The sequence below is a fragment of the Lutra lutra genome, chromosome 8 (genome assembly GCF_902655055.1).
Source record: "Lutra lutra chromosome 8, mLutLut1.2, whole genome shotgun sequence".
NCBI classification, from domain to species: Eukaryota; Metazoa; Chordata; class Mammalia; order Carnivora; family Mustelidae; genus Lutra; species Lutra lutra.
The window spans coordinates 122,042,782-122,067,597 of record NC_062285.1 but is presented as its reverse complement, the minus strand read 5'-3'; the positions used below and the strand labels follow the sequence as shown (position 1 = coordinate 122,067,597).

Genomic DNA, 24,816 nt, shown 5'->3' with positions numbered 1-24,816 from the left:
CTCCGCCGCTAGTGCCAGCGCGCGCCTGAGGAAGCACCCTCCGCCCCACCCTATGGCGGGGGCGTGGCTAAGCTACGGGGGCGCGCCTCCTTACTAGGCCCGGGGACCTAGGCGGCGCGCTCCACGTGGCGCGCTCTACGCCTCCCAATCCCCTTCGCAGTCCCGCGGTCCGCGCGCGCCGGGAAGCCACGATTTCATCAGGTTTGCGGCATTAATGGAAAGGGGAAGGAGGCCCGTCAGGTTCCTCTGCTGAAGGAACCAGAGGGCGGGTGGTTGAGGTACGCTGTGAAGCAGTGAGAACGGCCGGGACGGGGTGGGGGGGCAAGTTTGTGGGAGGTTCCTAGTCGAGGAGGAGGCGCGGCTACCGCGGAGGCGTCCCGCAGAGGCTGAGGCGGCCACGTCCCGACCCCCCAGGGTGAAGAAGCTACCCCAGGCTTGTCGCGTCCTCAGACATGTCGGAGGTGAAAAGCCGGAAGAAGTCGGGGCCCAAGGGAGCCCCGTCGGAGCCGGGGAAGCTGAGCGAGGGCGGGAAGAGCACCGAGGCCCGGGGCGGTGGAGGCGAGGGCTGGGTGGATCCCCGGACCGGCGTGAGCCTGCTGTCGCTGGGGACGTGCCTGGGCCTGGCCTGGTAAGTGGACGCGAGGCCCCCCGAGCCCTGTGTCCGGCCTCCCGCGATCTCCCCGTTCTTCTCGGGTCCTCGCCTGGCTCAGCATCCCGCTAACCTCCCAACCCCTGTCCTGCGGCTTTTGTTCCTCTGCCTCGACCCCAGAAAAGGGACAGCGCATCCTTTTTTTTTCCCCCTTTTCGCTCGTTTCTTGAAACTCATTTTTCCTTTTATTGATGTGATTCAGTCACTTAACTGGAGTTGAGACTAAGGTCTGTGAATGAGTCAGCCATTTCTAAAGGGATGCGGATTTGGCCAAACTTTACTAAAGTGCCTACTACACGTCGGAAGCTTCTAGGTTTTTGTAACCCATTTCCTGTCCGCTCCGCATTTGCCTTGGACACGGTTGCCCCACCCTCACCCCATAAATGCCTAATGGCAACGTTTGCAGTCTAAAGAATTGAGTTTGCTCTCGGGCAACAAACGTTAATGACAATTATCAGAGTTTGGAGGATTTCTCATATTGCCATCATTGTTCATGTGTTATGAATTTAAAGTGTATTCCGAAGTTACAGATTGAATTTTATTACTGTAAAGTGACAAGAGTGTAGCATTTGTGTTCACCTAAAACTGAACATCTGTACTTTTTAAACCAAGTAAATAGCGATAAATTGTTGTTACAGAAAAAAATGAGTGTTGGAAATAACCTTAAGGGGCTCCTGGGTGGCACAGTCGGTTAACTGCCTCCTTTGGCTCAGGTCATGATCCTGAGGTTCTGGGCTGGAGGCCCGGGTGGGCCCTTGCCTGGCTTTCTGCCCCTGCCCCATCGCCCAGGTCATGCTCTCGCTGGGGGGCGCTCTCTCTCTCTCTCAAATAAATAAAAATAACCAGACTGATGCCTTAAATTAGAATTTCCCTCCACCTCCCCCCGATTTTTATAGTATTTAGAAGATAGTTATTTGTCTTCGAGAGTAATCGAATTCTAGGAGGGCCCCTGGACTTCCTTTAGTCTAGACCATTTTTGATTGTAGTAAATTTTGAGTTATACTGTACTGGTGACTCATGCTGAGTGGAAATTGATAAAACATCTATTACAATAAAGTGGATGTTATTAAACGGATGTTATAAAGTGGATGTCTCTTCAAGGGGTGCTGGGGTGGCTCAGTTGGTTAGGCATTTGGCTGTTTGGCTTTGGCTGAGGTCATGATCCCAGGTCCTGGGATTCCACTGCATATTAGGCTCCCTGCTCAGTGGGGAGCCTGCTTCTCCTCCCTCTGCCTGCTGCTCTGTTCCCTCTGTCAAATAAATAAATAAAATCTTTTAAAAATAAATAAATACGGGGCGCCTGGGTGGCTCAGTGGGTTAAAGCCTCTGCCTTTGGCTCAGGTCATGATCCCAGGGTCCTGGGATCGAGCCCCACATCGGACTCTCTGCTCAGTAGGGAGCCTGCTTCCTCCTCTCTCTCTGCCTGCCTCTCTGCCTACTTGTGATCGCTGTCTGTCAAATAAATTTAAAAAAATTTTTTAAAAATAAATACATGTTCTCTTTTTTAAAAAAATTGCTTATCTTAGTAATAATGGCATTTTGTTTAATATTTTATTTTTGATCTTAAAAGACTAAATTTACCCTTTTTAATAAATTTTGTAAATTGCTCATATGTCTTAAAATGCATAACCTTCTTTAGGTAAATAAAAACCCTTTTATACTGAGAAAGTCATTCCGTAATAGGGCTAGTAGTCTAAAAGATACAGATCTTCCTTGAATTAGGATGGGGTTCCTTCTCAGTAAACCCATTGTAAGCTGAAAATATAAATCAAAAATGCATTTAGGGCACCTGGGTGGCTCAGTGGGTTAAAGCCTCTGCCTTCAGCTCAGGTCATGATCTCAGGGTCCTGGGATCAAGCCCCACATCGGGCTCTCTGCTCAGCGGGGAGCCTGTTTCCTCCTCTCTCTCTGCCTGCCTCTCTGCCTACTTGTGATCTCTGTCAAATAAATAAATAAAATCTTTAAAAAATAAAAAAAAAATGCATTTAATACACCTCATCTACCAAACATCATAGCTAAGCCTAACCTATCTTAAATATGCTCAGAACACTTCACGTTAGTAGACAGTTGAGCAAAATCATCTAACAAGCTTATTTTTACAAGAAAGTACTGAATATCTTATGTAGTTTACTGAATACTGAAAGTTAAAAAAAAAAAAAAAACAATGCTTGTATGGGTACAGATGGGTTGTAAGTGAATCATGGTCACATGGCTCACAGGGAGCTGCTACTGCAACCACTGCCTAGAATCAGGGGAAAGAATCCAACCAAGGAGAGGATCAGGGTCTCACTGCTACTCCAGGAAATGGTCAAAATTCAAAGTACATTTTCTACTGAATGCATGTCACTTACATACCATCGTAAAGTCAAAAAAATCTAAGTCAAACCATTATAAGCTTGGGATCATCTGTATATGTTGCTTCTCTCTGGAACCTAATACAACTGGTTTTAGTTATTAAATTTAAATCTTGATTATTCAAAGATTCATATTCATATGAGATAAATTACATCACACAATGTTCAGCTTTCCAGTACTTTAGTTTTTGTTCTGGGAAAACACTAATATAAATCCATAGGGGCACCTGGGTGGTTCAGTCAGTTAAGTGTCCCAACTCTCGATTTCAGCTTATGTCATGATCTCAGGGTTGTGGGATGATGCCCCAAGATGGGCATGGAGTCTGCTTAAGATTCTCTCTGTTTTCCTCTCCTTCTGCCCCTCTCCCCCCCAACCCCCCCATCTCTTTAAAAAAAGAAATCTGTAAAGGAAAACCTGAAAAGTAGACACTTTAGTGCAGGAATTTACTGTTAGTGCTTACAGTAAAGACACAAGTTATGTTGAAAACTTTCACTAACCTCATTTTTCATCTTTTCTTGCTTTTTTTTTTTTTTTTTGGTAAGTGAAGTTTTATCTGAAAGGGTTATGCTTTAAAATGCTCTGAAATTTTTTTTAAAGATTTATTTACTTATTTGTTTGAGAATGAGCGAAAGAGAGCAAGCAAGCACACAGAAGGAGAGGGAGAAGCAGACTCCCTGCTGACGGTAGATGCTTAACCGACTGACCCACCAGGTGTCCCTAAATGCCCTGATTTTAAATGGAATATGGTCATTACTTTCCTGGACATTCAGTATTGTGCCTGGAAATGAAGCTGTAGTATGAAACATGGCTGAATGGGTACCGACATGGCCCTGGAACTCCTTTCTTGCAGAAGATACATAACGACAGCTTCCTTTGTTTGTTTGCCTCTTTTTCATTATTAAGTTGAAACAATCAGAAATCCTGTAAGTCCTCAATCAACTATCTGCCACCATCTAAGATTACTAAAGAAGCTATGGAGGGGAAACACCCTAAGGAAATGAACACTGTTTTGTCCTACAGGCTCTGAATCAGTATGAGGTGTCTATAGACTGCAATGGATTCTGAAGGAGTCGAAGATTCCTCTTGTAAGGCCCACACTAAACTAGTCAGTTAACCTGCGGCCCTTTCTCCTATATCATTTTCCCATGTGATAATGAGAAGCAGCCCCAAAATAGGGTAAGAGAGTTCTCTTTCTGTAAGTGGTCTAATCTGTCCATTCCATCTTTGATTTGCTTTAAACCCAACACTTTTTCAAAGGTGGACAGGCCTGGGGCATCAGGTATAAGCAGGAGGAGAACCTGATGCTTTATACCACTATAGGTTTGTCAGAGGGATGGAAAAGCAGCCACACAAAGCAGTCTGAAAGAAATGGCCAAGGTACTTAAAAAGAGTAGCTAATGTGTGATACCCTAACTGCATAAATTTGAACCTATTTAATCCCCACAACAACCCTATGAAGTATTATGATTCCCACTTTACAGATGAAGAAACTACAGCAAAGATAAATATCTTGCCCAAGATGATTATACAGCTAGTAAATGGCAGAGCCAAATTTGCTCAGTTCTGTACTCTTACCCAGTATGATATGCTACCTCCTTTGATACTAATCTAAGAGGCCAAACACTTAGAAATAAAAATCCCTAGTCCAGAACTATTTATAGTCCTTTTCTAACTAGAAACTACAGCTCTTAGCAGACCCTGTCTCCCTCATCTAAATTGAGGAAGACAGGGAATAAGGGGGCTTTGAACTTCTGTTAGAATATGGCTCTGATTGGTTAAGCATCTGACTTTGTTTTGTTTTGTTTCATTTATTTGTCAGAGAGAGAGTGCGAGCACAAGCAGGGGGATCGGCAGGCAGAGGGAGAAGCATATTCCCTAATGAGCAAGGAGCCTGATGCAGGACTCTATCCCAGGACTCCAGGATCATGACCTGAGCCAAAGGCAGATGCTTACCCAACTGAGCCACCCAGGAATCCCACGTCTGACTTTTAATCTCAGCTCAGGTCTCAGTCTCACAGTTGTGAGTTTAAGCCTTGTGCTGGGCTCCATGCTCATGTGGAGCCTACTTTAAAAAAAAATGTTAAAGGACCTTTAAAAAAAAATGCCTGGGTGGCTCAGTCAGTTAAGCGTCTGCCTTCAGCTTAGGTCATGATCCCAAGGTCCTGGGACTGAGTCCCATATCGGGCTCCTTGCTCAGGGGGGAGCCTGCTTCTTCCTCTGCCTGCTGTTGCCCCTGCTTGTGCAGGACAAGCAGAGGGACAAATAAATCTTTTTTTTTAATGTATATTTGTATACCTCTGATTCATGGAAAGGAAACAAAGCACGTTGGACACTAACCTGGATGCCAGTTTGAAAAATTTAGTTTTTCAGGATTGAAGTTACCTTCTGTCAACATTGACTTCTAGAAAATCATCCTCTTCCTTAATATTAAATGAGTTAGTTTTTACAAATCATTTTAGAATACTGCTTGGCACATCTAAGTGATAAATAAAATGAATGTATTTTAACTTTGCACATACAAACCACTTTTCATTTTTCTCATTACTAGCCCAGAGTCAACTTTATGCTTTTTTTTTTAAGATTTTATTTATTTAAAAAAAAAAAAAAAAAGATTTTATTTATTTTTTATTTGACAGAGAGAGCACAAGCAGGCAGAGCCAAAGGTAAAGAGAGAAGAAGGCAGAGGGAGAGAGAAGGGGAAAAGCAGGCTCCCCACTGAGCAGAGAGCCCAAAGATCTCAGGATCCTGGGATCATGACCTGAGCCAAAAGCAGATGCTTAACCAGCTAAGCCAACCAGGCATCTCTATGCTTGTTTTTTCTTATATGCATTATTTTTCATATGAAGTTATGATGAATCTTTTTTTGTTGAGAAGCTAGCCATGAAAAAAAACCTACAAATTATCATCAGAGATGATATTTGCACTAGCATGACATACTTTTCTTCAAGGTTTTGCTTAATATTTGAATTTTGGAGAAGTCCAGAAAAAGACATTAAAATATTTAATAAAATGAGAAGCACTATAATGTGTTAGAGTAGTGGATCAATTTTCACAAAAAGTGCCTTATACTAATACAGTTTTATTCTGAATAAACATTCTGATCTGCAGGATAAATCCCTAGGTAATATTGGAGTAATGAGTGATAAAACTAATCTCTGAAATTAGACTTATTTCTTTAGAGTGTTCTCCATCCTTGGTCTCTGTGTGATAATCTCAGATAAGCCTATACTCTGAAAAGAATCTCTTAAAATCCAAGAATGAAACAGCCAATATAAAAAAAAAAAAATTAAATCTACACTTTCATCTTTGAAAATTAGAATAATGGCATTTCCTAGTAACCAGAAATGTTATTTGAAAGTTATATTCACACATAGGAGAAAAGTCAATCTATGCTAGTTATGTAATCTGTGCTTACTTAATTGGCTGTTATCTCATAGGACAGACACTAGCCATCATCAGAAGAAACTTACTTTATGGGGTGCCTGGGTGGCTCAGTTGGTTAGGCATCTCATTCTTTTTTTTTTTTTTTTTTAAGATTTTATTTATTTATTTGAGAGAGAGACAGTGAGAGAGAGCATGATCGAGGAGAAGGTCAGAGAGAGAAGCGGACTCCCCGCGGAGCCGGGAGCCCGATGCGGGACTCGATCCCGGGACTCCAGGATCATGACCTGAGCCGAAGGCAGTCGTCCAACCAACTGAGCCACCCAGGCGTCCCTAGGCATCTCATTCTTGATTTTGGCTCAGGTCAAGATCTCAGGGTTGTGAGATTGAGCCCTATGTTGGGCTCAAGTCTGCTTATTCCTCTCCCTCTGCTCCTTCCCCCCCACTACTCAGGCTCTCTCTCTCTAAAATAAATAATTTTTTTTTTTAAAGTGCTTGTTTGGGGGTGCCTGGGTAACTCATTGGATTAAGGCTCTGCCTTCGGCTCAGGTCATGATCTCAGGGTCCTGGGATCGAGTTCCGCATCGGGCTCTCTGCTCAGCCGGGAGCTTCTTCACCTCCACCTCTGCCTGCCTCTGCCTAATTGTGATCTGTCAAATAAATAAATGAAATCTTTTAAAAAGATATATTTATTTTATCCAATATTGCAAACATTGTTCAAAAGACAAAAAGTCCATTTTAGTTTCGGACAGTTTTATAGCAAGTTAGCCTAATAATACTTACAAATTTGAAGCATCACCACCTTTGGAATGATACACAAAGTTTAGAAGTCTTTCATCTTTCCTTTTTTGATCTTTAAATGTTTGTCTCTCAATGGAAATCAGTTTCATAAAACACTATCAATTAGTGCTGCTCAGCTTGACTGACTACTCAATCTGGGGAGCTTTTAAGATTTCCAATATACAAATCACATCCTAAACCACATAAGTCAGAATTTCTGTGGGTGGGACCCAGGCATTATTAGACTTTTTAAAAGCAGACAAGTGACTCCAATATGTAGCAAAGCTTTTGAACCACTGGTCTATGTACTATGATTTAAGCCCTCTATTCATAGGGTTCTCCCCCACCACATTTTGATGACTCAATAAATACACAAAGAATTTTAACTCCTGCTTTTTCTGAGCCCAAAGAATTGAGTCAAAAGTAGATGAACCAAAATGGTATTAGCTCCAAAGCATTTCTTTTGCATTTGCTTATCTCAAGTCCTATATACAAAAGTCTAGAAACAAAAGTCTGTTTATTTTTTTTTAAAGATTTTATTTACTTATTCATGAGCAACAGAGAGCAAAAGGAGAAGACAGGGTCCTCACTGAGCAGGGATCCCGATGTGGGATTTGATCCTAAGACCCTGGGATCATGACCTGAGCTAAAGGCAGGCCCTTAACGATTGAGTCACCCAGGTGACCCCAAAGTCTATTTATTGTTTTTAAGATTGGGATAACTTTTTTATGCTTCTACAACCTTTACTACTTACCAGATGAAGAATACACTCCAATTTTAGAGTGGCATCTAAAGTACACCTTTAAGACTCATATATTGGTTATAACCAATTGTTATACGCCCTGCATTGCATATATGTTCTATTGCCACTTTGACAATGACTCCTGTTTTCATAGTTTTGACTTGTTATTTTTCTTTTTTTTTTTTTATTTTTTTTAAGATTTTTATTTATTTATTTGACAGAGATCACAAATAGGCAGAGAGGCAGGCAGAGAGAGAGGAAGGGAAGCAGGCTCCCTGCTGAGCAGAGAGCCCGATGTGGGACTCGATCCCAGGACCCTGAGATCATGACCTGAGCTGAAGGCAGCAGCCCAACCCACTGAGCCACCCAGGCGCCCCTTGACTTGTTATTTTTCAACTACTAGTCATCATCTTTCTGTTCCACTTCAAGGCTTTCTCTCCTACATTTTAATTTAAAATATTTTTATATAGGTAACTCTTGCTTCTACATTTCAGTATGAAAAAACTTATTTTCTAGATATTGCCCAAATATGACCTTGAGAAAAATAGTAGCGATCCCATATCTTGTTCTAGGTAATTCATCATTTCTCCCTCTAAAACATTTCTTATGCAGACAGCTATCACTACCATCTTACTGGGACTTGAACAGGATAGAGTTTCATTTTCTATTAATTTGTTGAGATAAACTACTAAAAGCTGTCACTACTCATACCAGAATTTATGGTGTCCTTGCCAGAAGTATAAAATGTTCCTTTAAAATTCACACTTAAATGGATATGAATTAGGGGGTAGTGTTTTCTTTCTTTTTTTTTTTTCTAGGTTTGTATTTCAGCAGTCTGAAAAGTTTGCAAAGGTGGAAAGCCAATACCAGTTACTGAAAATAGAAACCAACAAGTTCCAAGGACTTCAAAGTAAAATCAGTTTAATTTCAGAAAAGGTAAATTACTTACTAATTGGCTTACTTGCATAGATTTCCCGTTTTTCTTCCCTGCTACCACCCTTGTACTCCATACTTCCTTTTTCCTGCCTTTTAGACCATTAACTGTTTTAACTCTCACTGGTTTTTGTACATTTCTCCCTTCAGTCCAATTTAGACTCAGATTATTTTGAAGAGATAGTGTTTTTTTTTTTAATATAAATGTTACTGTTTATATTGATGTGACCCCAATTTTCTATTTGAATATCAAATGTCTAGAGCACTGAAAATATGATTGGTCTTTAGGTATAAAATTAGAAGAGCAACAGCACTTGCTGGGCAAAGGTCCATCAGGTTGTTTTTTTTTTTCTCTACTTTCTAGTTGGAAAATTTGTATACATCTGCATATCAGAGTGACTAATCTAAAAATAAATATTGGCTTTGTAGCCAAAAGAAAATTAAAATCCATGTGTATGTTGTGTTTCTTCAAGCTGCAAATGCAAATGCACTGTTACCGGAATTCTTAGAAATGTGAGACATAAAAAATTTTTAACTACCATGCTTCTCAGGAGAGGTCAGCTGCAATCAATAAGGCATCATGCGGGACTTGTTTGGCTACCAGGAACCAAGCTATGGTTGGGAAACATGCCTTCTTTGTTCTTTTATTCATTCACTAAATCTTTACTTATGTCATAAGGTAGACAAGGACTTGTGCTTGGCACCAAGGTGAGCAAGGATTTACAAAAAAAAAAAAAACAGAAAAATGAAATAGAGGGTCTGAGTTCCTGTGGCTTCATGCATAGAATTAGCATGTAATCAGTCTCCCAGAAGAGAAAAGTCATAGATGAAGATTATGCATCACTCACATGTGCCAGGGGATTCCACAGAGGGTGAGCCCAACGGCCTCAGGAAGATGCTACTACATACTGCTGCAAAAGTGGGTATCTTGACAGAAGGCTCAAGTCGGAATCTGGTTATACTTGTTAGGGGCTCCTCTAATCAGAGGGAACAGTTATAGAAAAATAAATCCCAGAAGATAGAAACTCTGTATACTTGAAAGCTATTGAAAACAAATTTTGAAGAAAGACATCCTTTTGAAATGAAAAATTTGGTAGCAGGGGCACCTGAGTGGCTCAGTGGGTTAAAGCCTCTGCCTTTGGCTCAGGTCATGATCCCAGGGTCCTGGAATCGAGCCCCGCATCGGGTTCTCTGCTCAGCAGGGAGCCTGCTTCCCCCCTCTCTCTGCCTGCCTCTCTGCCTACTTGTGATCTCTGCCTGTCAAATAAATAAATAAAATCTTAAAAAAAAAAAAAAAAAAGACATTGCCATTTTAAAAAAATGGTAGCAATTAAAATGCCTTTTGAGGCAGATTTTTAAAATATCATCATTATCCAAGAAATATTCAGTCTTTGCAAAGCTCTTTCTCTCCCAGGCTTCCCTGGGAGTAATTGAACAATAGCTGTCCTTCCTCAAAGCTGGGCCTAACGGTCAGCATGGTCAGTAGGAGGGGAAAACAACAGGATGGGGACTCTTATCACAACTCTGTGACCTTGGAAAAAATCACTTTAACTTCTCTTAGCCTCTGCATCATTTATTAAGTGAGAATAACAAGATTTTTAAAAGGATCGGATGTGATACAATATATATGCAAACTTTTCAAAAACAGTTAAATAGGATTGAAGGGGCAGGGTGGGTGGGAGGTTGGGGGAACCAGGCGGTGGGTATTGGAGAGGGCACGGATTGCATGGAGCACTGGGTGTGGTGCAAAAACAATGAATACTGTTAGGCTGAAAATAAAAAATAAAAAAATATAAATAAATTAAAAACTTTAAATAGTAGTAAATTTAAGGTATTAAGCTCTTTTAAAAAATGAAAAAACTGTTAGGTTATATTGTCAGTCCATAAATGCAAATTATTATAACATACTAGTCACTGTATATTTTCAGATTCAATCTTGAGACCTTTACTATTCTGGAAAGTTGGTCTTGTATTTGGGGTCTGCTTGGGTATATTGCCTCCAGATTACAGTGATGCTCTGGTGAACAGCCTAAACAGGAAATCACCATAGATGAAGATAAACTTACCTCTTCAAAAGGCTGACAATAAGACAACTAAACAGTATTACTGATGTACAAATATTTCTCAGAACTGATTTTTAAAGGATCTTTTATAATAGCTACATGTGTACATTAAAGATAATTTTTTAGTCTTTTTTTAAACATTTTATTTATTTATTTGACAGAGAGACAGTGTGAGAGGGAACACAAGCAGGGAGAGCAGGAGAGGGAGAAGCAGGCTCTCCACTGAGCAGAGAGCCCGATGCAGGGCTGGATCCTAGGACCCTGGGACCACAACCTGAGCCGAAGGCAGTCACTCAACGACTGAGCCACCCAGGCACCCCTAAAGACTTGATTTGATTTTTAAGATTTTATTTATTTATTTAACAGAGAGAGACACCACAAGAGAAGGAACACAAGCAGGGGGAGTGGGAGAGGAAGAAACAGGCCTCCCACTAAGTAGGGAGCCCGATGTGGGCTTCCATCCCAAGACCCTGGGATCATGACCCGAGCTAAAGGCAGATGCTCAACGACTGAGCCACCCAGGTGCCCCAAAAGGTTTTATTTTTAAGTAATCTCTATACCCAATGTAGGACTCAAACTTACAGCCCTAAAGATCAAGAGTTGTATGCTCTATCAACTGAGCCAGTCAGGCACTCCTAAAAATAACTTTTAAATAATGTTTCAGAGTGCTCTTATTAGTCAGTACTGTTACACATTGTTTCTAACTATCACCTGGGATTGCTTCAGGTCTTGATTGGGGTGGGCCCAGAAGATTTATGGCCATTCTTCTTCCTAAATGTCAACAAACATGTTTTTTATTCCCTAAGATTTGGGAGCTACAGAAAGGCACAAGAGTCTCTTCTCCTAAGGAATTTAGAAGGTCTCATATCTTCACCTGACTACTAACATCAGTCTCTTCAAGAGTCAGATTTCAAAGTCACTTCTAAGCCTTTCCTCATTTGGCTCCAGACTCAGAGCATCCATTCTCCTCATGGTAATTCTATCATGACAGGAATAGGAAACTTGCGAGTTTATTAATTTACCTCCTTTTCTGCTCTTTAAAGCACTGTGTCTTTCTCTCTGTATCCCAGTGCTTAATAATGGAACAGAGGATAATCAGTAAATCTTAGTGGGATTCCAGATATGTGATGTAAAAGATCCAAAATGCTATCTCCTCTGTCAAATTATGAAGTCAGGAGCTATATTATGTCTCTATTTTCATATTTAGTGTCTAGCACAAGGTCGGGCATAGAGTGAATTCTCAGAAATTCTCTAATTTTATGTGCTGAGTGCCAAGCAAGTGTCAAATACACAACACAATAGGTGCTCCCGGAGTTTGGGCTATGGAAGAATGCTGCCCTGAGGAGCTGGCATCTGCTCTAGGCCTTGAAGGAAAGACAGAAGTGAGCTAAGCAACAAGGAGGGAAGAATAGCATACACAGGTAAATTTGGGACTGTATCCTAGAAGTATTAAGGAACATTGTAGGTTTTCTAATGTCATACCATGATGTGCATAGCAGTTTTTAAAAGCTTCATCTGGCTATAGCATGGTAGTATGATTCAGAAAAGAAGTAACTAGGTGCAGATATTAGATAATACTTCTAGAATATTTTCCTTGATCTTTGAAGTCTGGTTTGGGTCCCCCACGTAAGTGCTTCCATAGCTCTTCCCCTGTCATAACACATGTAGACTTGGCTTTCTCCCCAGTTAAACCAAGCTGCTTAAAGGCAGAACCATGTTTTGTACAGTATTACACTTTCAACACATTGCTGCAAGCACTTAGTAAGTTAACAATCATTCTAGGCTTTCCTGTAGTCTCTGAAGCTGTTATCTGTGTGTGAGAATAAGCTAAAAGAGGTCCACAGCGTCCCATATTCTGGACACATATGAGGAAATGCCAGGAGCTTACCACAATTTATAGATACTTAGCACATGTAACTATTTGATGTGAGTTACCTCACTAAATTGGACTTTTATTCATTTCTGCCTTTGTTATATCTATAATATCTGATTCTGGTACCTTCTCTGTAAGAGGTCAGTCAAGAAATTTTCAGGCAGAAACTCTTCCAGAATCAGAGAATTTAGGAAACTTAACAAATTTTATTAACTCAGTTACAGTTTCTAAAAAAGCTGAATAACTATAAGAATGACAACTAAGTTGCTTTCCATTGGAGTAAGAAAAGAAGGAAATGTGATATACTTCAGACTTCTTTAACATTATTTCTCTGTTGAATGTCCCTCCATGAAAATGTACAAACATTTAGGTTTATAAATTGAGGTGTGTGTTTTTCTACCATAGTGCTAATCTGTCACATTTGTTTTAAAATCTGTTAAAACAACTGCTAAAGTAATGAATGTTTTTGTCATTATGGTTCTGATATACTTGGATATTTTAGACATCTTCAGAATTTGAACTGGGCATGTGATTGTTAAAGTGTATTTGCCTAATATGAAAGTCATTAAGGGGCACCTGAATGGCTCAGTGGTTAAGTGTCTGACTCCTGATTTTGGCTCAGGTCATGATCTCAGAGTCCTGAGATCAAGCCCCATGTTAGGCTCCACACCCATTGTGGATTCTCTCTCTCCCTCTTCCATTTGCCCCTCTCCCCTCCCTTGTTCATGCTCTCTGTCTCTCTCTCTCTTAAAAAAAAAAAAAAAAAAGTTATTAAGTAGCCTTGGGAATTGTTTTGTGTTACAAATACAGCTTGAGTCTACTGAAAGTATCCTGCAGGAAGCGACATCATCCATGTCTTTGGTGACCCAGTTTGAGCAGGAAGTATCCAGCCTCCAAAGTATCATGCACAACATCCAAAATAGTGAAGAATTACTCACCCAAAAGATGCAAAGCCTTAATGAGAAATTCCAGAATGTTTCAGATTTCTGGAAAAGAACCCTAGAAGAAATGAATGTTAATACAGACATTTTCAAATCAGAATCAAAACACATACATTCTCAAGTGACTGTCCAAATTAACTCAGCTGAACAAGAAATAAAATTGCTCACTGAAAGGCTTAAAGATTTGGAAGATAGCACACTAAGAAATATTAGAACAGTAAAAAGACAAGAAGAAGAGGATCTTCTACGAGTAGAGGAGCAGCTTGGCTCTGATACAAAAGCAGTTGAAAAGCTTGAAGAGGAACAGCATGCTCTCTTTGCCAGAGATGAAGACCTGACTAATAAACTTTCCAACTATGAACCCAAAGTTGAAGAATGCAAGACACATTTGCCAACAATTGAGAGTGCTATTCACTCTGTTCTCAGAGTCTCTCAGGATCTGATCGGGACAGAAAAAAAAATGGAAGACTTAACTACTCAGATGTTTAATATGGAAGATGATATGCTGAAAGCAGTATCTGAAATAATGGAGATGCAGAAAACCCTTGAAAGAATTCAGTATGATAATAGCATATTAAAGATGCAAAATGACCTGGATGTTCTAAAAGGAAAAGTTCATGATTTTATGTTATATTCAAGTACAAGAGAAAAGGGAACTTTAGAAGAATATAATCTAGAAAATAAAGGAATTGATAGTGACTTTTAAATGCACCACATTTATTCTGATGACCATATTGTTATACATAAATTTATTAGTTCCATACTTCTGCATTATTTTGATATGCCTCACTTTATCCTACATTACTAGCTATTGCCAGTAATAGTGACATATCCACACACATGGATTATCCACATAATGACAGCTTATCTGTTTAAGCAATAAAATTTATTTCACTTTAGGCATTGTAAATCGAAATATTTCCAAAATATATCTCCATCGTTTTAAAGCAATATACTTAACATTTTAAATGTTTTTCTAATAAGTAATGGACATTATTATGAATTTCAGCTATTATATTGGACCCAAATATATTAATACCTCTGGAAGCTATTAAGGAGTGTTTCCCTTCTCACTAAATGACCCTAGTTTGCTATTTTTTTCAAAACTTACATCTATTTCTTATACGTTTTCTATCACCCAAAGATGTGACCCATTGGCCCACTGTCACTGTCAGGTTGGTTGGTAGGTAATGTGCCTGCCTAACCAGTTCAGCATTTCCTTTGTAATTTAATGCAGGCTAAGATCCAGACCACCAAGTTCATAGGAATTTTGTCTAAAATGACCAAAGGAAAACATGAGGTGATTTGCTGTGAATCAATATGTACTTTTTGAAAACTATGGAGCCTGGGAAACATTTTTACTTTTTATTAAGGTTCTAAAGTGTATTGTAGATACTTGTAAGAATTTTTAAGGAAGAGTAAAAATGGGTGTGCCTGACTCGATCTCACAGTCTTGAGTTTGAGCCCCATGTTGCACATAGAGATGACTTTAAAAATTTTTTTAATTAAGAAAAAAGTAAATATATTCTTATTGAAAGTTTTACCTATGAATTAAGTATGTATGAAATATAGACTTTTGGAATATCTTTGTATACCTGGGCTTTTTTTTTTTTTTAAGGTTCTAACTGTGTTACAGACTTTTGAGTTCTCTAGATACATGAGCCCTAGATAAATTATTCTACCTACAATATAAAAAATACCAATACACCTGTGGCCTCTTTTAAAGAGGAAAAAGCAGCGTATTGAGAAATTATGATAACTATGATAATTAAATGTATGTCATTGTTTTAAGGAGTTCCCAGACTAATTACCCAACCAAATTTGTTTTACATGATGATTTTATTTTACTCTAAATCATATAATGGAGTCATAAGTAATAAGATGTGGACATACTGAGATGTGATTAAGGGGAGATCTAGTCAGATTTTTCCAATAATCATAATTGGAAATGTGCAGAGTTGGGGAAGCACATAAGACTTTTATTGGTAACTGATGTATCAAGAGTGTCCAAACTTGGTGTTGAAAATTGAGTCAACTGCATATGGAAGTACTGTTCCTACTTGTGTCTTCATGCCAGTAATCAACTGTAGTCCTAGTTGAATAATGTAATATCAGTGGAATTAAGCACTTTCAAGAACTTGAAAGCAGTCAGTTGAGGTCAGGTAGTTTTATTATGTACATTTGCATATTTATGGACAAATCCCAAACAAGTTCTACTTTGGGGTTAGGAGGGCCTATGGTAGACAGCCATGGGTCATAAAAATAAGTCTGCAAAAATGCTACTATTAAAGAGCATATCATTAATATCTGGAATCTTAACATTAAATTCCTTGATGTCTGAGTGTGTAAGTTCCTCTCTGTGTGCACTGACAAAATTGTACTTGTCTGCCTTTATTTTAATGCTAATAAAATAGATTCTAAAATTCACTAGAATTTTGTTGTTTCAACCTCTATCCTATCATGGCAGATGTGATCTCTCATTGTTTGTTTAGCCCATCTTCAGATTTGATACATTATTATTAAATTGAATATACTATAGTAGTCACTACAGAAAGTAAATGGAAACCAGGTGACCACTGTGTTCTGTAGTGACTGTTAAGAGGGAAACAAAAACTACCCTTCTACAAGTATTTCATGAGAAAACTATTGTGTATATGTATATACATATTATGTACATCTGTATATGTATATTTTCCTTTACTCAGAGGTTTTCTTATGAAAAATTGTCAGTAGAGGGTGGCTGTCTTCGGCTAGGGTCTTGATTCCAGAGTCCTGGGATGGAGTCCAGCATCTGCCTGCTTCTGCCTCTGCCTGCTGCTCCCCCTGCTATATTCTCTCTCTCTATGGCAAATAAATAAATAAAATCTTTTAAAAAGAGAGAGAAAGATTTTATTCATTTATTTCCCAGAGAGAGAGAAGGAACATAAACAGGGGGAGTGGGAGAGGCTTCCAGCTAAGCAAGGAGCCCAATGCGGGACTCAATCCCAGGACCCGGGAATCATGACCTGAGCCAAAGGCAGATGCTTAACAAGTGAGCCACCCAGGCACTCCAGATAAAATCTTTAAAAAAAAAATTCTCAGTAGAGAGATTTAGATGTACCTAATTTGTCTTCTTGTGTTTCTTACATTCATTTATATAACACAGATACTTGAAATTTCAAAACCTTCCCTGTGTATCAAATATTAAATTGCATTGTTAGTCTTTCCTTTAAGGAAGATTTCCATATTCTAAGACACATTTTTGTATCTTTGTAATTGATAACAAATTCTATATCAATTAATTTCTTATACAGAGTACCATCGGGTCCATTTTTTAAATTTAGTATTAATAAATCACTTTTACAGGGGCGCCTGGGTGGCTCAGTGGGTTAAGCCTCTGCCTTCAGCTCAGGTCATGATCCCAGAGTCCTAGGATCCAGCCCCACATTGGGCTCTCTGCTCGGCGGGGAACCTGCTTCCTCCTCTCTCTCTGCCTGCTTCTCTGCCTACTTGTGATCTCTGTCTGTCAAATAAATAAAGTCTTTAAAAAATAAATAAATAAATAAATAAATAAATAAATCACTTTTACAAAATAAACACCTGATTTTTTTTAACTTTTGGATGCAAAGTTTAAAAATATATTTATAGTAATATTTCCTTAAATATTGCTTATTGATTAGAAGCTTGTTGACTCTCTGTACTTTTATATTTTATAATGAAAAATGTTGATTTATTAGCTTATGGTTTCATAGAAAACTGGTTAACAGTGATACAGAGCTAATGGCATTGTTTTTAATCTCAACCTGATTACAGACCTTTCTATGAATCCATGATCTTGATCAAAGCTTAATATGATGTCATTAATAATGATACTAAAAAAATTTTTTTAAATTACACTGCAAATTCACCAAGCACATGAAAAAAGATTTATTTCTCTATATACTTATGCGCATTGTTGCAAAAGCTCTGCAAATTTGCCCAGCATCTGTTTTCTTCAGTTTAGCTATGAACTATTAATTTAATAAAACACAAAATGCTCCATCCCAGCTTTCACAGCAAGGGAGGAGAGAACTAGCATTGGAGCCTATTACGTGTCTAAAATTGCTAGGAAGTCTGCATTCAACATCATCACAGTAATAGCTCTGTGTATTGAGTATCGACAATGACCTGTTTTATCCCTACTTCGCACTACAACTTTGCTAGCCTGACACCCATTTTATAAATGAGGAAATTGAGGCTTAGCAAGGTTAGGAAACTGGAATCACACTGCTAAATCTGTCTAGCTCCAGAGGCCACTGACCTCCCACTATACAATGCAATCTGTTACTATTCAACCGGGGGAGAAAATCACAAGAAATCCACTATCAATAGAACCATCTTGAGAGGGCACCTGGGTGGCTCAGTTGGTTAGGCAACTGCCTTCGGCTCAGGATGTGATCCTGGAGTCCTGGGATTGAGTCCCACATCCGGTTCCTTGCTCAGCAGGGAGTCTGCTTCTCCGGTTGACCTCTCTCCTCTCATTTTCTCTCTCTTCCTCTCAAATAAATAAATAAAATCTTAAAAAAAAAAAAAAAAGAACCATCTTGAGAATTAAAAAAAACTGTAATTCAGTCAAATGTGTCCACTACCACATTGCCCTTATGGGACTGTAAGTCACCCAAAAGTTGTAACTATGACCTGAAATTGTTTGGGCCTTGGGCATAAGAAAGAACCAAGAAATGTTTAGGGAATAGTTAGAAGGCAGTGGTGGAGAAAGAGCCTAGACCAGACTCTTCTAATCTACGCTTTGCCACTAACTGTGTGTCCTTGGGCATTTTATTTTGGGGCTCAGTTTTTTAATTTGTAAAATGAGGAAATTGTATCAAAAACTCTTATCTAAGGCCTCTTCTGGCTTTATGTGGTTTTTAATTTTAGAGATTAATAAAATTTCCCCATCCTTTAGTTAAAAACAAAGATCAAGGGCGCCTGGGTGGCTCAGTTGGTTAAGCGACTGCCTTCGGCTCAGGTCATGATCATGGAGTCCTGGGATCGAGTCCCGCATCAGGCTCCCAGCTCCGTGGGGAGTCTGCTTCTCCCTCTGACCTTCTCCTCGCTCATGCTCTCTCTCACTGTCTCTCTCTCAAATAAATAAATAAAATGTTTAAAAAAAAAAAAAAGATCAAAGATCCTTTAGCAAAGTTTTTGGAAAGCCAGGTGGACCCAGAAATCATTCCCTTGACCCATACTGCTCTTGTAGATCCAGAGAGCATCTAGCTTAGTACCTTGTATATATGATAGGAATTTGGTAAAAATCTTTTGAGCCATTGGTGGATTCTCCAAAACTTCTATTCATTCTAGGCAAATAGTTTAACAAGCCCTAAGTATTTAAAAAAAAAAAAAAAATTCTGTATGGGATGTCTGGATGGCTCAGTCGTTAACTGTCTGCCTTTGGCCCAGGTCGTGATCCCAGGGTCCTGGGATCGAGTTCTGAGTGGGACTTCCTGCTCAGCAGGGAGCTTGCTTCTCCCTCTCCCTCTGCTGCTCACCCTGCTTGTGTTCTCTCTCTCTCTCTCTGTCAAATCAATAAAATTGTTTAAAAAGATAATAATTCTGTGAAACAATTTCAAGACTATTCCTACACTATATTCATAAATATTGTAGTAAAGATCAATAGAAGTTCATGATAAATTGCTTTTATAACCTACCAAGGGAAAGAGAGAGTCTTACTAACAGTTTCTTAATGATCTGATCCTTCTAAGAATAAAGTAAGTTCTTTCTGAGGAGTCTAAACTGTGTAATGCTGTTAGGCTACATTTACTCTACTAGAATAAATACATTAATAAACAATAACCTAGTAATGAATTAAATAAGCCATCTACTTTCTTCACCCTTTGGAGTCTCTGTTTCAGCAAATACACTTGCAAAACCTCTCCCCTAAAAATAAAACATGCTTTTGCAATCACTACTTGATTTCCTTCCTGATGGTGATTACTCTTTTTTTTTCCTTTAATTTTATTTATTTTTTGAGAGCGAGAGAGAGAGAGCACAGGCTACTGGGGGAGAGGCAGAGGAAGACGGATAAGCAGACTCCCCACTAAGTGGGGAGCCAGCTGTCGGGCTTGATCCCAGAACCCATGACCTGAACTGATCTGAAGTCAGAAACTTAACCAACTGAGCCACCCAGGCACCCCTGTGGTTACTCTTCAATGTCATACCCATAATAACATTTTAACTGTCGTCTAACTTCTCTACCGAAAAACATTTGGGGGCACCTCCCCCCACCAATAATTAATATAGCATAAACTTGAGAAGAAAAATCCTAAAATACATTTTGAAATCAAACATATATAATGGGGCTAAGAGAGGGAATTACTACTTTGAGATAACTGTTCTGTTCCATTTCAGCTTATCATTATTTTGCAGCTATATTTTTACTCCTTTTTTAAGCTGCCATAAAAATAATATCCTGAACATATTAATTTTTATTTGCATTATATAAAACCATGTTAATGTTATCAAAATAATCTCAAAAGAGATTTTTTTTAGTTTTTTTTAATTTTTGAGGTTATTTTAAGATAGTAAACCAGGCAAATGCAATTTTATAATGGTAATTCATAAAAATATTGAAATACACAATTATTTTGGAAAAAAAATTTAAGTCTTTAAAGAAACTGTAGATCTTATTTTGTAAAACTCCTTTCAGCCTGCATATTTAATTCCTTGTTTTCTGATTTTTTTTTTTTTTTTAAGACTTTATTTATTTGAAAGAGAGAGTGAGAGAGAGCATGAGAGGGGAGAAGGTCAGAGGAAGAAGGAGACACCCCGTGGAGCTGGGAGCCCCATGCAGGACTTGAACCCGGGACTCCAGGATCATGACCTGAGCTGAAGGCAGTTGCTTAACCAACTGAGCCACCCAGGTGCCCTATTTATTTATTCTTAAAGATATATTTATTTGAGGGGGGCAAGGGCAAAGGGAAAAGGAGAAAGAGAATCTTCAAGCAAACTCCCCTGCTGAGCTCAGAGCCCAACTCCAGGGCTCAGTCCCGGGACCCCGACATCATGACCTGAGCCAAAATCAAGAGGTGGATGCTTAACTGACTGAGCCACCCAGGCGCACCTTTGTTTTCTTATTTCAAATGATCTATTTATTGACATTTTCTTTCCCAGACTAAACTATAAACTCCTTAAAAGCAGAGACTGTTCTTTTTTTTTTTTTTAAGATTTTATTTATTTATTTGACAGACAGAGATCACATGTAGGCAGAGAGGCAGGCAGAGAGAGAGAGAGGAGGAAGCAGGCTCTCCACTGAGCAGAGAGCCCGATGCGGGGCTCGATCCCAGGACCCTGAGACCATGACCCGAGCCGAAGGCAGAGGCTTTAACCCACTGAGCCACCCAGGTGCCCCAAGCAGAGACTGTTCTTGATCATACTAACACATCCCAGTAAATGTTGTTGGATCCAGTTAGTTCCTTAGGGTTTTTTAAAACAAAATTTTATTTTTTTTAATTCAAGTATAATTAACACAGTGTTATATTAGTTTCAGTTGTACAATATAATGATTCAACAATTCTATACATTACTCAGTGCTCATCATAATAAGTGTACTCTTAATCTCCATCACCTATTTCACCCATCCCCCTACCAATCTTCCCTCCTGCAACCACCAGTTTGTTCTCTATATTTAATAGTTTGGTTGTTTGTCTCTTTTTTTTCTCTTTGCCTGTCTTATTTCTTAAATTCCACATAGGAGTGAAATCATATGGTATTTGTCTTTCTCTGACTTATTTCACTTAGTATTATATCCTCTTGATATATCCAAGTAAGTTAGTTTTGATTATTAGTACACAGTTATAGACAATCTCCACTTTAAAACAATGCTTTCCAAGGTGCCTGGGTGACACGATTAACCATCCGACTTTTGGTTTTGGCTCAGGTCATGATCTCAGGGAAGTGGGATCAAGCCCCACTTCTGACTCTGCACTCAGTGGAGTCTGCTTAAAACTCTTTCTTCCTCTCCCTCTGCCTTCCTCCCCCCTCTAAAATAAATAAATAAATCTTTAAAATAAATAAGTAAGTAAATTATAAGACAATGCTTTCCTAGAAAATGAGTTTAATGTTAAATGTGTGAAAGTCGGGGCGCCTGGGTGGCTCAGTGGGTTATAGCCTCTGCCTTTGGCTCAGGTCATGATCCCAGGGTCCTGGGATCGAGCCCCACATCAGGCTCACTGCTCAGCGGGAAGCCTACTTCCTCCTCTCTCTCTGCCTACTTGTGATCTCTGTCTGTCAAATAAACAAGATCTTTAAAAAAATTAAAATAAATAAATGTGTGAAAGCCATATGATTGACTTACACATTATAAGGGGACTTCCTCTTTCAGTATAATCACAATGTGTATCTGTCTTTGGACATAGGCTTTCACAATATATTTTACACATGTCCTTTAATTTTTTTTCCTCCATAGCTGAGCTTCAGGTAGTCTTCTGATTCAAGTTCATTAGTTTTACCTGACAATTCCTGTTATAATTTTCAGTTTGGTATTATGAGATTATATCCCATATATTGACCCTATTGTCACTATAATCCATACTTTTTTTTCCCTTTCCCTCTTAATTTTATTAACTGATGACACAATACAATAAAATTTCAAATATTCAGGAGGAGGAATTAAGATATCGGAATAGTAGGGGACCCTATGCTTACCTCATCCCTGTAACACAGACAGATAAATATCAAATCATTCTGAATGCTGACAGAACTGCACGTCTAGAAGGAGAAAAATAGATACATTTAAATAAATGGCCATTTAAATAAAAACTTGCAAAAAATTTTAAATATTCAAAAATAACAAAATATTCAGCTTCTCTAACACTGCTATTTAAACACACACACACACACACACTCACATATTCACACAAACATTACCACAAACAGCAAAAATAACAAAGTACTGTCAGGCAGTTGTGTGGCTCAAAATGTTCATCAACTAGGGGTTGGATGGGACAAGGAAAAAAACTGTATCCAGGTTAAACCAAAATGACAATTTACAGGTGGATGGTAAGGCGTATGGCATAGAAATATACCAAAGTTGAGAACCACTTGTATTTGGAATCACAGGATTTTAGAATTTTGAAGATAGGTTTTGTTTGTTTGTTTGTTTAATGATTGTTTTGTTTTTACATACCTGTCTTCTCTACTAAACTATGAAACTGAGTTGAGGTCACAACCCAAGCTGTACTCATCTTTATATCCCTCATACTTGGTATGCCTAACATAGTAGGAACTTAAGAATTAGTCAATTGAGGGGCACCTGGGTGGCTCAGTGGGTTAAAGCCTCTGCCTTCGGCTCTGGTCGTGATCCCAGGGTCCTGGGATCGAGCCCCGCATCGGGCTCTCTGCTCAGTGGGGAGCCTGCTTCCTCCTCTCTCTCTGCCTGCTTCTCTGCCTACTTGTGATCTCTGTCTGTCAAATAAATAAATAAAATCTTTAAAAAAAAAATTAGTCAATTGAATTATTCAGGGCCTCATGGATAAGTACCCCAGAAAATTATTCATAAAAGTAATAGGACAGGGGCACCTGGCTAACTCAGTCAGAAGAGCATGCGAGTCTTGATCTCTGGGTTATAAATTCAAATCCCACGTTGGGTATGGAGATTACTTAAAGATAAAATCTTTAAAAGTAATTGGACAATAAAGCATATACATACGGAGCCTTGAACATTGTCTTTTCATTCTAGCACTAGAAATAACTATGAACAAACTTGTGTTTCAAAAATTATGTTGCCTTGTTTGACCCCCACATATCTACCAAAGCTTATCTAGAGGAGGCTTCCTCCTCTCTTCTCCAGCAAGAAGAAATACCTCGCTGTCTCTCGTTTAGCCTCTTTTGCCACTGTTCAGAGAACTGTTAGTATAAAAATAGTCTTTCTAGTGTATAAAAATATAGTATAAATGTCTTTTTTACTAGTATAAAAATGTCTTAGAGTTAATAATATAAAAAATGTCTTTCTAGTGACATTTTATGAAATTTCCTCATGTTTTCCTTCTTAATTATTAGTATTACATTTGATACATCTTTTACCATGCTTTCCAGAAGAATGGTAAAGTTATTAACTTTAATTGAACTTATTATCAACTTACTAAAGTTCAAAATTCAACTTGTATTTTATATATTAAGCTTTTAATCAATTTAATTATTATGGTGTTATATTTTCTTACAGTGTCAGAAGTCTGAAGCTATCATGGAACAGTGGAAGTCTTTTCAAATAATTGCTCATCTAAAGCGTCTACAGGAGGAAATTTATGAGGTGAAAACTTGGTCTGACAGGATCATTGAAAAACAGAATATACTGAATAAAAATTTGACAACTCTTTCTCAAGATGTGACAAAAGTAAACCAAAGTGCAACTTCCATGGCAAAAGATGTTGGTCTCAAGATTACAACTGTAAAAACAGATATACGACGTATTTCAGGATTAATAACTGATGTAACATCACTGACAGATTCTGCTCAAGAATTAGAAAATAAAATAGAAAAAGTTGAAAAAGATACAGTAAAAAACATAGGTGATCTTCTCTCAAGTAGCATTGACCGAACAGCAATGCTCCGAAAGACAGCATCTGAAAATTCACAAAGAATTAACTCTGTTGAGAAGATACTTTCAGAGCTAAAGAATGATTTCAACAAGCACACAGATAGGTTTTTAAGCTTAGAAAGTGACAGAGCTAAAGTTATGAAGACAGTGACTTTTGCAAATGATCTAAAACCAAAGGTGTATAATCTAAAGAAGGACTTTTCCCGTTTGGAACCATTGGTAAATGATTTAATGCAACGCATTGGGAGATTGGTTACTGACTTACTACAAAGAGAGAAAGAAATTGCTTTCTTAAATGAAAAAATATCTAATTTAACAATAGTCCAAGCTGAGATTAAGGATATGAAAGATGAAATAACACACATTTCAGATATGAATTAGTTTGAAATTATTTAGATGAAATGGAAATAACTTTTTTAATATCATGACTGACAACTCAGAAATAATGAAATTTTGGAGCAAATATCATTTTGTGTTTGATTAGTGAAACTGAATAAAGGAAATCTCATTTAAATGGAGTTGCAAGGGACGCCTGGGTGGTTCAGTGGGT

At 38.5% G+C, this 24,816-nt stretch overlaps 1 protein-coding gene across 3 annotated transcripts; it reads left to right on the top strand.

The window, feature by feature from the left end:
* The first annotated feature begins 2 nt into the window (after positions 1-2).
* Positions 3-24,780, top strand: IKBIP (IKBKB interacting protein). Of its 3 annotated transcripts, none has more exons than XM_047740091.1 (4): positions 3-201; positions 415-628; positions 8,726-8,843; positions 13,587-16,144. In XM_047740091.1, the coding sequence occupies exons 2-4, from the start codon at positions 453-455 to the stop codon at positions 14,421-14,423; spliced, it is 1,131 nt and encodes a 376-aa protein (XP_047596047.1). In that variant the 5' UTR covers positions 3-201; positions 415-452; the 3' UTR covers positions 14,424-16,144. The 3 variants fall into 3 exon arrangements, with proteins under 3 accessions (XP_047596047.1, XP_047596046.1, XP_047596048.1); XM_047740090.1 differs by having other exon boundaries at positions 3-265; XM_047740092.1 differs by lacking the exons at positions 3-201; positions 13,587-16,144 and adding an exon at positions 23,892-24,780 and having other exon boundaries at positions 208-628.
* The last annotated feature ends 36 nt before the right edge of the window (positions 24,781-24,816 follow it).